This window comes from Sciurus vulgaris (genome assembly GCF_902686455.1).
Source record: "Sciurus vulgaris genome assembly, chromosome: 15".
NCBI classification, from domain to species: Eukaryota; Metazoa; Chordata; class Mammalia; order Rodentia; family Sciuridae; genus Sciurus; species Sciurus vulgaris.
In genome coordinates, this window is record NC_136476.1 from 17,109,007 (window position 1) to 17,123,054 (window position 14,048).

At 35.3% G+C, this 14,048-nt stretch overlaps 1 protein-coding gene across 19 annotated transcripts in view; it reads left to right on the forward strand.

Annotated features, from left to right (window-relative positions):
- Positions 1-14,048, forward strand: part of TRPM3 (transient receptor potential cation channel subfamily M member 3) — a gene marked incomplete at its 3' end in the record, with an annotated part of 506,455 nt that overhangs the window by 294,108 nt on the left and 198,299 nt on the right. For 18 of the 19 annotated variants that reach the window (XM_079111999.1, XM_079112011.1, XM_079112015.1 and 15 more), the window contains one exon: positions 7,062-7,236. In XM_079111999.1, the coding sequence (XP_078968125.1) occupies positions 7,062-7,236 (175 nt within the window). Of the gene's footprint in view, positions 1-7,061; positions 7,241-14,048 lie in introns of those variants that run through there. The other variant, XM_079112008.1, reaches the window with a different exon arrangement.

The window sequence follows — 14,048 nt, forward strand, 5'->3', positions numbered from 1 at the left end:
GGCTGCCCTTCAGGGCTGTGTGCAGGTCAGTTCTGAGAGAGGAGTGTGTGTAGAGCACAGAAGGGTGTTTCCAGCACACCTTCTACAGGGACCTCTTTGACTGACTTTCAAGATTTCTCAGAGCCACGTGCTACGGACATGCCTTTAATCCCAGCGGCTTGGGAGGCTGAGGCAGGAGGATCACAAGTTTAAAGCCAGCCTCAGTAAAAGTAAGGCCCTAAGAAACTCAGTGAGACTGTCTCTAAATAAAATACAAAATAAAACTGGGGATGTGGCTCAGTGGTCAAGTGCCCCTGAGTTCAATCTCTGGTCCAAAAAAAGGAGGATTTCTCGGTCAACCCCACTCATCCAATTCCCTGGTTCTGTCCTTTGGCCTCTGATTTTCTGGACAGAAAAACAAAGCACAAAGCAAAAAGACAACACTCAAATGGAGACCAGCTGATAGAAGCTACTATAGGATTTCTATAAAAATGTCTAGGGTCTGATAATATACATTCTGTACAGTTCTTGGGTTGGAAAATTAAGTTTCAGATTCTAAGTGCTGTTCAATACTGTTCAGCAGTATTGAAAATAAAAGAATTTGCCATATTAATTCAATAGATTTCACATTCTAGGTCTGAAGGATGAGGAATGCTATGCACCATTAGTTTTCAATTTTTTTTCTCAGTCTGAAGGAGGCATTCCAATTAATCCAAACCCTGTATCTTCAGTATCTTGACAACCCCGTATCTCCAGCCACATTTGCTGAGAAGTCACATACCAAAATAAAATACACAGAGGCATGTTTATTGTGTTGGGGTGATATTAGCTTCAAATATGGGAGGACTGTATATGGAGGAACTCTGTCAAGTTAATTACCAGTAAGAATTGCCATAGATAGGTAATGACAGGAGAAGATATGGAAAAATTCACATTATTTTACCTCTGCTTAGTCCTAAAGTGAAGCATCTTGTCACATGTGGTTTTGTTTTGACTGGTTAATAGTTCATGAAGTTCTTTATATTTCTAAATGCTTTCCTTAGCATTAATTTAGGTACAGAATAATTTTCTTATGTACATATATGAATATACCACCAATGAATCCCCTTATCATGTACAACCACAAGAATGGATCCTAATTAGAATAAGTTATACTCCATGTATGTATAATATGTCAAAATACACCTACTGTCAAGTATACCTAAAAAGAACAAGAATAAGATATTTAATGCTTGTATAATTATTATCAAAATGGATTCTCATGTATAACTAAAAACTAATAAATTGTAATAGCACACAGGATTGGTGTGCATGGGTTTGGCATTCAACAATTGGGTACAAAAATTCACAAAAATTCACTAAAAAATATTTTATTATCCATTTCCAAGTAAAGTTAGATACATTCCAGTTACACTGTCTTGAATAAATAATGTATCCTACCTCCAAAAAAATAAAGGCACTATCCAAAATATCTGCTTCTGTAGAAGACCTAGAAAATATTCTGCTTAAAATAAGATGCATTTTTTTTCTTATATGACTCCTATGTATTTTCTAAGGCTCACTCTGCTAAGTAGTTCAGAAATTTCTAATGTTTCCTTCTACAAAACATAGCATATCAAAACATTCTCCCTGTATAATATTTCCACAAATGTACTTGAATATTCACATATTCACAACCTGGAGTCTTCCTAATTATAAGAAACACTTTATTGAGAAAGAAAAATGTTGAATGTTGTCATTCTTAAACACAACTGATTACCAGATTTATGTAACTTTCTTACATCCATCTCACACTTTGCAGACCATAGAGAAAATGCACTAACTAGTTAAGGGAATCAAAAATCTAAGCTGTGGTATTGTACAAGCTTCAGAAACTCTTCCTCAAATAAGCAGAAAATTGATACCCATTAAAATGAGGCACATAGCTTGATTGATCTCTTCCCATTCATCAGTACAGTAATTGCTGATGTCCACCAAGTCTGTAGAAGGTTCTGCTTGAAAAATTAGTCTCTTAGGGGGTCACTTAGTTGTTTTGGTGTCATTATATAATCTCAATATAGTAGATAGTGACCATGTTTCCGTTGACAGAATCAACCATTGAATCAAAGCCCATGCAATTCAAGGAAGAGTTTGAATGAAGAGGACATGTTCAATGTCTTTTAATGTTGTGCAAATTATAATCATGTAAGCAAAGCTGTGTAACATAAAACATTGGTAAAGTTTCACCATGTTGTTTTGAAACATGAATTTTCCACACAAACTTTTAAAAAACTAAGAATCACATAATCCCAGAGCTGGCAAGGCCAAGAATTAACTAAGGTCCTGTTATTGCTACAAAGCTTTAACTGGTAAATAGAAATATCTCCCCACCATTGACAATTACAGTCCTGAGATAGACAAGGTCTACAGGAAGTCATCTCACACAAAGTAGAAACCACCCTCTCTGAATGACCTGTACTATAGTAATCATGATCTGTGGCCTGTGGGCATTAAGACTTAAGTAGAGAATAATTTCCTGGGCTGGGGTTGTGGCTCAGTGGTAGAGCACTTGCCTAGCATCCTGTGTGAGGCACTGGGTTCAATTCTCAGCACTTCATGGACATAAATAAAGGTCCATTGACAACTAAATTTATATATATATATATATATATATATAAACACACACACACAAAGAATAATTTCTTATACTGTATCTCCTAAAAAAAAAGAACTATTTTCCAACATCAAATAAATGACCCCTATAAACACTTAGATCATATATGATTATCTTCACATAAAACCAAAGCATTTGTTTGAATAAAATTCTCAGCTATTGAGGCATTTCACTGCACTATACCAAAATGTTTTCACAAATGCCTGAACTGATCATAGATTATGATTTCATTTCAGAAGAGAGAAATGCTTTATAAAAAAAAAAAAAAAGCTGTTTGAAATTTTAAGAACTTCTTCTGTGCCTGCCACCTATCTCCCTCACAATGCCTAACCCAGTCTTTGTTTAACCCAACCTACAAACTTTTTACTTCATTGAGAGTGCAGGTTGAATTGCTTAGCAGTCAGAATGAAGAGTGACCAAAGTCTAAGAGGTTATCTTACACAAATAATTAGGACTCCACAGGTAATTAGAAAGCCCTAGGTCAACCCAGAACCCTGTAGAATGCAGCTGCTAAATCCATTACTCAAACTCACGTTTTTGTGTGCTATGATGTTTCCAGTTCCAAAATTGCAAAATCTGAAGAGCGTGGCATCTTGCCTCTTTTTGCTTAAAGCAACTTAAAGATTGCTCTAAAATTAAATTCTAATGGAAATCTCTAAGAACTACTGCAAGACTTTGGTTATGGAAGAAGATGAAAAATGACTGCAATCAAGTAAGGAATTAACCTACTTTTCTCCAAAACCACCTCCCCTCCTCCCTACCCCACCCCCGCCACAAGAAAAAAAAAAAAAAAAAAAGAAGAATTTAAACACATACACACAAGTTCCCTTAGGGATCTACAGAAACTTTTTTCCTGAATAACACATATTTTTTAAAATTTCAGTCTAAATCACATCACATTTTCTCAGGGGTGGGAGTTGTTGAATGGTCTGTAGGTTTAGCTGAGCAAACCAGAATTTGTGACGAACTTGTCTTGTCTAAAGGCAATTATATGTGTGTGTGTGTGTGTGTGTGTGTGTATTACAACACTAGAAAAATAGCAGTGAGCCCTGTTAGTCCTGCTACATATGCAGGGGATTCTCAAAATGTTTTATTTGTGCTAATAAAAATGTACTGTTCTTGGTATTTTATAAAGCTGTTTGTTTACTAAAAAGTCACATCCCACAGATTCTAATTTATGTATTTGTGAATTTTTCCCACAGATTTTTAAAATATCCTATGTCCAAAATGTAATTTAGCAAAGTTTAAACAGAAAAATTAATGAAAAACAAAGGCTTAGAGAAAGAAGAAGGGAGGAGAGACATCCCAATAGTGCTTCACCTGGAAGGTTTAGCCAATCAGTGTAACTGGGTAGCAGTGACCTGACATAGTTCCCCTAGACATAGAACTTTGTTTGAAAACCCAACCTGGAACTTGCCTCAGTGAGCTACACAAAACAACAAATTAATGGTCTCTACAGATGTATCAAAATATTATTATTTAGGATGAGGTTTTGTAAAGTCCATTATCAAGATATCCACAGATAGGCTTCAAGGATCCATGAACCCCCTGAAATTGCATGGAGGCATTTTTGTGTCCTTTCATATGTGCACTTTTCTGAAGAAAGGGTTGCTAGCTTTCATGAGATTCACAGAGTTCTAAGATTCTTGCCTCCACAAAATAGGCTAAGAATCATTGCTCTAGGTCATTGCTAACTAATAGGTATCACTTTCTTTCTCTGGAAACAAAGGCTCAGTGTGTGAAAGACAGATGTGACAGAAAAGCTTCATGTTACTATATATAAGCAAGTTTAATTTATAATAAGCATGCTATTTTTATACCTAACCTGCTTCTCTATCTCCCATAACTAAGAAATTTTAAAATGCTTTTATTTTAAGCTATAATAGCTTTTATTGTCTATGGAATAATTTTTTCCATGTTTTATCACTGAAGGAAATAGAAAAGAATTTGGGGTTATAAACATTATTAACGAGAAAAGAAATACTTTGCTCCAATTTTCAGCATTTAATTTTGAGCTCTGTATTAATGTATTTGCTTTAATTATTCTAATTTATATTCAGTTTCATTCCAAAAAGAGGAAATCCTATCCTGAAAATGCTTCTGTATTTCTAAAGGCTATACCATTTTGATACATTGACAAATATATTGGCAGAAGATAAACTGACAGTTTATTGCTGTCATAAAAATTGGCCTTAAAAAAAGAATTCAATCTTTTGCACTAATGAACCCTGTCAAAGGGAGGGGAGGTTTTCAGTTATCTTGCTTGCTGTCCTGTCGACCCTAACTGGAACGTTCTAAAAAGTTTATTCTAGGACTTCTTTCTCCATGAGAATACATAGTGGATCACACTTGGTTTGAGAGTTAAAGTCCCACTGTTAAAATTCATGCTCAAGAGTCAGAATTTGGCAAATTCTAGTAGGAGATCCTAGAATTAATCTAAATATATCCTTTTGATGTAAAATAGGAGGATGGTGTATTGTTCCTTGATAAAAGGCATGGGAGCATGTGCTAAAGCAAAGTGAAAAATAAAGTATATAGTACTTTGGGAAATACCTCATAAATAATTTCACATTGGAAAAGATGCCATCTCTTTCAAAGTATACAAAAAGAAATACAAATCCGTACATGAGTGGATATTTTTTAGACACCACGTTCTCTCCTAGAGGAGAGAACTTAGCTTTCAATCTATAGAGCAACTTCCATAGGAACTTACTTAGTGGTCACGGTCAGCAGCAATGGACAAGTGTCCCCTTCATAGATACCCAGAACTTGAGAGATACCTGGCATCCAAATCAGTTAAGGGATCCTGGGTCAAGACAGAGCAACAAGACTTATCTCCCCTTTACTTGGATTGGAAGGAGTAATTCTCAAAACCTCACCATCCAAAAAAAACTAACAGGACCCTAGGTCACTTCTCTCCCCCAATTCCTTCTGAAGAACAAAAAGAAATCTCGGTACCTTAGCTTAATCAACAGTCATCCTTTTCTTTACAGTTTTTAAAGTGTAGATTTGAACAGCATCCATTTTGGTATATCTGGCATTTGGAAAATTCCTTCAAAATGAAACTCAAATTATAAAAAAAAAAAAAAAAAAAAAAAAAAAAAAAAAAAAAAAAAATTCTAACTTAAAGTCCTGCAAGATTGAAGTACTCAGATGTTAAAAGTAAAATAGGTCACATAAGTTGAATAAGATCTCTAGAGCAAGAAACAAAATCCCAAACTGTTATTTGTCACTGGGAAGCAGTTTTCTTGATATAAGATAAAACCACAGCAAAAGGGACTAAGGGAGAACACTCAGATAATCACAGGTATGATTTTTTTTAAGTTCATATTTACAGAAGTGGCACAAGATTTTGATTTTATCTGTTTACGAGAACTTTTAAGATAACCTTCTCATTTTTATGTTACTGCTCAGTTTCCTAACTATTCTGAGGCCTGGAGAGAAAATACAGCGTAATACCAACTCAACAAAAGGGAGTTATCCAGTGAATGCTGATGATACTTGAAATGTCACTTGAAAATGGATTTAATATCCCATTGTCTCTCGTTCGTTTTGTGAATCTACATCGTGTACAACCATAGAAATGAAATGATGTACCCCATTCGTGTACAATCAAAATGTAGCCTATAAAAAATTAAAAAATAAATAATTTAAAAATAGATAAAAATAGCAACATGTTATGACTTGGAATAAATAGCTTAAAGATTTTCAGAAAGATCTGTGAAACCCCTCAATTCAACTCAATTCACCAAACGTGTAGTGATCACATGCCTGACACCTTGCTCAGTGCAGAAGAATGTGACAGTGGCAGGTGCTGACATCTCCTGGGTAATCCATTAGGACCCCCAGGCTGCTGAGCACCAGTAATCAAGCTGATCACCTGTGGTCAGGATGCCAGACCCACAGTTTAGGCTGCAATTGATTCAACAACTCCTCTGCAGATTTTGAAAGTCTTTAATAAAAAGAATTATTTAACATTTTCTTATCGCTCTCATAACTTCAGGAAGGTAGCAATTTTAACTTCCCATTTTTTATATGGGAAATAGAACTACTGGATAGATAAGAGACTTGCTTAGGATCACATTTAGCTTCCAATCCTCTGGCCCGGTGCTTTTTCTGTTAACCTGTTCCTTTCTCTTCCCTCAGCCTAGGCTCCCCACTGTAAAGTAGGGTAATTGGTGCCTTAGCCGAGTTCTGCATCCCAACAGCTGTGGGGAGAGCACAAAGTCAGATGGATGCCCTGGGGGAAGAATTCTGCTAATGAGTTTTCTGTAAATTTTCACTCCGTATTTTATCCCTTCATATGTTGTCACCTCCCCTGTGCTCAGTAATTTTAGTTTTTGCTTTTTGTTTCTCTTTCTGTTTCTTTGGTTTGCTGGCTTTGTGTTGTTTTCTCTTTTTTCCCTTTTCTTTTCCTTTTTTAATGCAGGAATCGGTCAAGGGGTTCCGGTGGTGGCACTCATTGTGGAAGGAGGGCCCAATGTGATCTCCATCGTGTTGGAGTACCTCCGAGACACGCCTCCTGTGCCTGTGGTGGTCTGTGATGGCAGTGGACGGGCATCCGACATCCTGGCATTTGGGCATAAATATTCAGAAGAAGGCGGGTAGGTAACCGCTGGGGCCCATGGTAGATCCAAGGGCAAAGCTTGTGTTCAATGCTTGGAAAAGAGTGTGAGATGAGCGTCCTCAGTAGCTCAACCAGGAGCTCACATCAGAACCAGCTATGGACAAATTGTCCAAGTGATGCCTATTGAGGGAACGTGGTAGGAAGATCAGAGGAACATACTCTATATGTCCCATGAAAAGAGAAATTTAATAGATTCTGCACCAGACTACACTGATAAGGAAGTGAGGGGAATAAAGTTGGAGGGCATAGTCTTTTCTCTTCCCTTCATTTCTCCTTCCCCCATCCCTCCTTCAAATAAGGAAAAGCACAGCTAGTCTGGACCAAGTACCACAAGTTAATAACCTGAGTGAACCTGAGATGTACAGCTTGGATGCTTGGCTTCCAAACACCAGCATTACCAAGCTGCTGTACACAACATTTGGTGAAGCCAGGCGTGATGTCACATTCCTGTAATCCCAGCTCCTTGGGAGGTTAAGACAGGAGGATCACAAGTGCGAGGCCAGCCTAGGCAATTTAGCAAGATCCTGTCTCAAAAGTAAGGGTAGCTCAGTGGTAGAGAGCTCCTGGGTTCAATCCCCAGTGCTGCAATAAACACAGTAAAAAAAAAAGTATTTGATGAATAGTGCTTTTAGGTCCCTCTAGACTGGCTTAAAAAGTAAAACAAAAAAAAATCTCTGCAACTTCTCTGGTCCTTTTGTAAACTTCTCTTGAACCACCTCAATGTGTACTTTCCTTGGTTCATCAGCCCTTAATGCTGCTTTCACCAGTCCGAAGCCCCCAACCATGGAGGACTCCTTCACAGCACCCTTCTCCAATTCAAGTCCCCACCCAGTGACTACTGGGATCCAAGCATTCTTGCAAATTAACAGATCAAAGAAATTCATGTCAAAGCATGCAGGATTTAAAAAAGAAAACTCAAGAAAGTCATTCAGTTTTTTAAAGAACTTAATCCAGTTTTCATAACACATGAAGTCAGGAGTTGTGGATCTTTTATTTATGCTTTTTCTAAGTGTCCAGTGAGTGTCCAGCACTATGCCATACACTGAGATAAAAAAAAAATAATGAAAATAACATACAATTGCCACTCTTATGACATTATTGTAAATACTAGTAAATGGATGAGCATATAGTTATAACAACATGATGGATGAACTTACCTACTGCACAGGACTTTTCCACCTCTCCTATCCAGCCGGCCTTGAAGTAAAGAGACTCCACCTTCTAGCTCAACATCATCCCTCCTCTCTCCACCCTAATCCTGTCTTTGCCAGTTGCTCAGCCCTCCAGATGAGACAGAGCAGATTGACCCCATTAGTACAGGAACCTAAATATGTGAACTGAGGAATAATGCAAGGCGTGGGGCTTCTAGCCTAATGCTGCAGACGTTGACAATGCTTTTAGGCCTAAAGATTTGATACGCCAAGAAAACCTCTACTTTGTTTTTATTAAGAAGTTATCCATATTCCTCACTTTTTAAAATATAACTATATATCCTTTTTTCCCCAAAATAAACAAGAATTTTATAGTTTTTAGCTTTGGCTTATTTCTTGCTTCCTAGTGTTTGCAAATTATTTTATTGTATTCCTACAAAGTAGATACACATTTGCATTCAGAATGCAGGTTTCCTTTTAAAATGTTAAAGAAAAAATAAGTTGTTCCCCTCAACATTTCAGGCTTCCTAGGTCTATATATAATAAAAGCCAGAACCTAGTGTCTATTATTTATTATCTTGGGTTGTGTGTCTTGAAAATATTCAAGTGTCCCATAAATTTGCCCTTCCCATTTATTTTAATATGGTAGAAAATTGGTACATCTTAAGGGTTGGGAGGTACACTAGATAATTCAACATAGTAGACCGATACTCAGAAAAGTTTAATGCTTTGTCTAAGACCACACCATACCTTAATCACAGACTAGGATTCATTATAGTATATCATAGAACGTCACCAAAATGTGTTTTGAGATGTGCTTTAGTGTTTCTCATAAACTACTTCAATGAAGCTGTGTTTTAAATATTTAAAATCACTAAAGTTATACCCAGCTTCTTCTTTGCATAATTTAATTTTTTATTATTCTGTGTATCCCAAAAAAGATAAAAACCAATGTTTTCCTGATTGTGACCAGCATCCAAATTGATGATCCCTATGTTATGTGGATCCCTTCCCCATAAAGACCATCTTTCCCAATCCCAAAACAATACTCAAAATACCAGGCCCTTTTAACTTTACTTGGCAGTCTTGGCTCTAATTATTTTATGGTTGAACTATGTGAAACCACAGTCCCACAACATGGGAGCTGCATAAACATATGAACATGGTTATGGATAATAATCAAAGAATATGAAGTATGTACCTAAACTAGTACAGGGATAAGAATTAAGTATAATTTTATATTTTTATATTTTGAAACTTAAAATTCAAACTTTAAGAAGTATTCACAACGCTTAAGAAAGTAGAAGCCTAAAGAGAAGTGGTATGTGTGTGCACATGTCTGTCTACACACACACACACGAGAGACAAAGTGTGTGTTATAAAAATGTGTTCTTTCTCCAAGAAAGCAGTGATAAATTTATCATAATAAAATGAAGTCGGAATGTTCCTGTGCCATCTGAGTAACTGCCAGAATTAATCATGTTTATTTAGCTTGAAAAGAAATTGTCTAGCCACATATGTGCAGCCAATTTAAAAAATCATTTCCAAAGAACATTATTTTGCAGTAGTGTGCTTTTTTTGCTAAAAAGAAGACCAGGTTTACCTAGACTATACACAACAGGAAGGATTTCTTCTTTGATTTCTGACAAAGCCCAACATATTTGGACATATTTCACTACAAATAAATATAAAATACATAACTATTTTCATAAAAATATAAACATATCATACATATGAAATTATAGGAAACACATACCCTATTTATGAAAACTTCATTTCAGGATTGAATCAGTATCTTTTCAGTTACTTTGATAATTTAATTATGAGTTTAAAATTGTTAATTTATGTTTTTAAATAAGACAGATCCAAGGACTGTAAACGTGTATATTCAGCTATATACATTTTCATTTAAAATCTTGGAGTGAAAATTTCACACCTTATATTTTAAGTTTTGTGATCTGTTTTGTCTTGGAATTTCTTTCCAAGAATATGAATTTGAAAAGAGTCACTTTGGAAGCAAATTACAATTGGCAAAACTGATCGCTTTTCAAGAGATTATTTGAGGTAGAAAAAGACAGATCTCATCTATCACAATGCAAATGAGTTTGAATAAACTAAGGGACAACTGCAATTAAATACGTATTTTTGTCTTTTTCTCTCCTTCTGTGAAATATACTACCTGAAAGAAAATAACCAAACTTCATTTTCACCTGATTGTCATGAATTTTCTGTTTCTCATCAGTCATGGTTTAGAAAAGTCAGTAATCTCTTTCCCCAATTTCATTGCTTCAGAAATATTATCAAATTGTATTTAATCACAAGTGACTAAATGCTACAAATGCAAAAAGATTTATGCTACCCAATTAGTGTTAGAATTACATAAGATTTTAAATACTAAGATCCCACTTCCGGCTGTGTTTGATTAGGTAAAACAAATAGCATTGCCCATAGTTGAGAACACCTTTCAGGCTGCAGGCTCCTAATGTTGAAATCAGAGACTCCTTTTCCTGATGATAGTCAGCCTCAAGTCTCAGAGTGCAAAGTGTGGGCTAGTTCTTCATTTATCATTCAGGGAGAAAATTCTTCTGCAATGAAAAATATCAGTTCAAAAAAGTCACCTAAATGCATGTATGTTCTGAGATGATGCTCCTTGTTCATCAAAATTTTATCACAAATGCGTATGTTTATTTTAACATCTTTCTCCCAAAAATAGACATATTTACCATTTTAGACACCCTAGGATAAGAAGCAGAACCATATGGTATCAGAAAGCCTTCAAGGTTTTTATTAGTCGGTTTATAATTTTTGGGAACTTATCAGAGAGACAGACACCAAGAGATTGTTCACATTCTTATGATCCAGTGGAATTTGCATTTGATTCTATGAAGAATAAATGAGCAATGACTTCTTTGTGGGAGAAGAATATATATTTCAAATACAAATCAGGTTTTCCTATTTAAAAGGAGCTTGATAAGAGCCCTTACATTTTTGATTAGCTGAGGCAAAATTATAAATGGAACGTCACTAGAGATGAAAAAGGAAAACAATGTTGCGTGACTTTCAATTATATTACTACATACAATTTGCAGAAATTTGGGGAAAGTTTCTCTTAGAATACACATCAAAATGACCAAAAACAGGGAAAAAAAAATCACCATAAAACTAGACATTTTAGAAACCCCGGTGTAGTCTCTAATCCCTGGGGTCTATCATTCTGTGCAATAATCATGAATGTTTTCTCCTACTGCTCCAGAAATTTCCAGCTAAATCTGAAGGATGTCAAAGCCCTATCATTTGTTCCTATACTACCTGCAGAAAGTAATTGATCCCGATGGTCTGTGTTTCAGCATGATTTAGACATAATTGGAATGTCAAATGAGAAAAAAGGAAATGGGTATCAAGCATCTTTATTTCAAAAGTCCATCTTGGTTTTTGTTAATTTCCTCTTATATTGTCTCTTTACTAGCACGTGCAATGTCAAAATTTGATTTAAAAAAAAAAAGAAACTTTCTTAGAAAGAAAGTAAGGAATCTTGGAAACATCTTGTATAGACAAAGAAAATACTAGAAGTCTTATTCATTAAAAAGCATTATTTTTGTAAACTTGTTTTCCAACCTAACATTTATGGGGTGCCTACTATGTGCATGAATTCACAGGAAGATAAATAAGGCACGGCCCCAGCTGTGGGGAATGTTATAATGGATATTAAAACAGACATGAATGCATGGGGTTACACGTGCTCTGATAAAGGCACACAATATAACAAGAGCACCAAGAAACACACTCAAGCAGGACCCTCCTCTCAACCCTTTCAAATGTGCTAATTGTCCTCAAAAAATAGCAATATAATCACTTTCTCCTCTTCCCCTTTTCCATTAAAATCTGAGTGTCAGACTACAGGACAGGAAAAGAGAAACTAATATTTGGCCCTCTCTTGTGTAACTTTGTGATTCACTCTGAATAGAATTGTAAGAACCTGGTAAAGTAAAATTATTTGAACTGGTATGGTGGTAATTTTATGTGTGTGTATATGTATATCATTAAATTGAACTTACATATTTAAGTTCAATGTAATAAAATAAGTTTAATCCAAGAAACTCATTTAATCACATATTATAAGTCATATATAATAATCTTATTGAATCATTATATATAATTGCCTATAGCTTTATACATACTTATATGTTTAAAATTGAACTGAAAACTGAAAGATAGAACTGACGATATGACTTCAAAAATCAATCAATCACTAGTAACATGGGTACTAGAAAAAGAAGAACTTCCTCAAGGGATGTGTGTATAATCCCACTTGAACTAATATAATAACAATTTTCAACTAAATATTAATTACCAAGTTCTGAGATGTCAGGAAGTTCCAGAGGATTACTGCAACTTTTGCCTCCAAAAGATATAGAAATATAGCCACATAAAGAGATAAATATACAGCAACCTATGTCATTGTATTCAAGCTCCACATTTATTAAGGTACAAAATAAATTATTTAGTAAGGCACAAAATTATTTAGTAAGGTACAAAATAAATATTTTTATCTAACAGTTTGCTATCTAATCCCCCCATGAATTAAGTCCATTAATGAAGCATGGACTTTAAAAAACAACTATCTAGTTTAGGGAATAAAATGCCATGGAGGAGAAAAGTGTTATTGATCTGAATTAACCAAACAGATCCCTACATTGATTTAATTTGCTTTAGAATTGCTCAACTCTCAGCTCACTGGGAAATTGTGTCTTTGAACATGAAGAGTAAACATTAGAAAAATCATAGGCGGGCAATCCATTATTATAGAGAAATGCCTTTTAAAGAACTGAAAGTCTATAACTTTCAGAAAACCCATCAATGCCAGGCAAAGATTTCAAAGGTGTCTATTACATCCCCCCAAGATTTACTTAGCCAACTCTTGGCCACTATTTTTTTTTTTTTTAACAGAAAACATTCACAATAAGCATGTGGTTATGAAACTTCAGCATAACTGACAGTCACCTGGAGAGCTTTAGAGCACATAGATTCCCCTGTATATCCTGACTTTGTTGGACCTGGAGCCCAAGAAACTATTTGAAACCAAACCCCAGGCGATTTCAGTGAGAGTAAATCCTAATCCATGGATCACATTTTCAGAAGTTACATTCCAATTTATAAAAATTAGATATTTTTTTACATTTCTCTGATGTTTTCAAAAAATAGCTTCTTCCATTTCTATGCCTTAATTGTATTCTCCTCATGAGTCACTGTACTGGTACCCCAGGCACTTTGTACCCTCTGCTGCATTTGGTCTTTGGAACCCAATTGACTTGAAAAGTTTATTTACTATGAATCGCCTCATTTAGTTCTTTACCACAGCTGTGCCTGGTTCCAAACATCTGTCAGACTTGAAAATTCTTCCCTAAAGAGCAAGTTATACCATAAAAACACTCATTTTGACAGGAATGACAAACTTATTTTTATTAACAAGCATTTCTTAAGACCATTTAGTTCACTCCCTTTTTTCTAAATGATTTCCTGACTAGTTCAAAATATCCAACAATTACAAAGAAAAAAAAATGAGAAAAGCCAAAGTATTTAAAAGTGAAATAGTGCTAGTTGATTGTGAACAATGATTCTCTTCACTGTGTAAGATGTA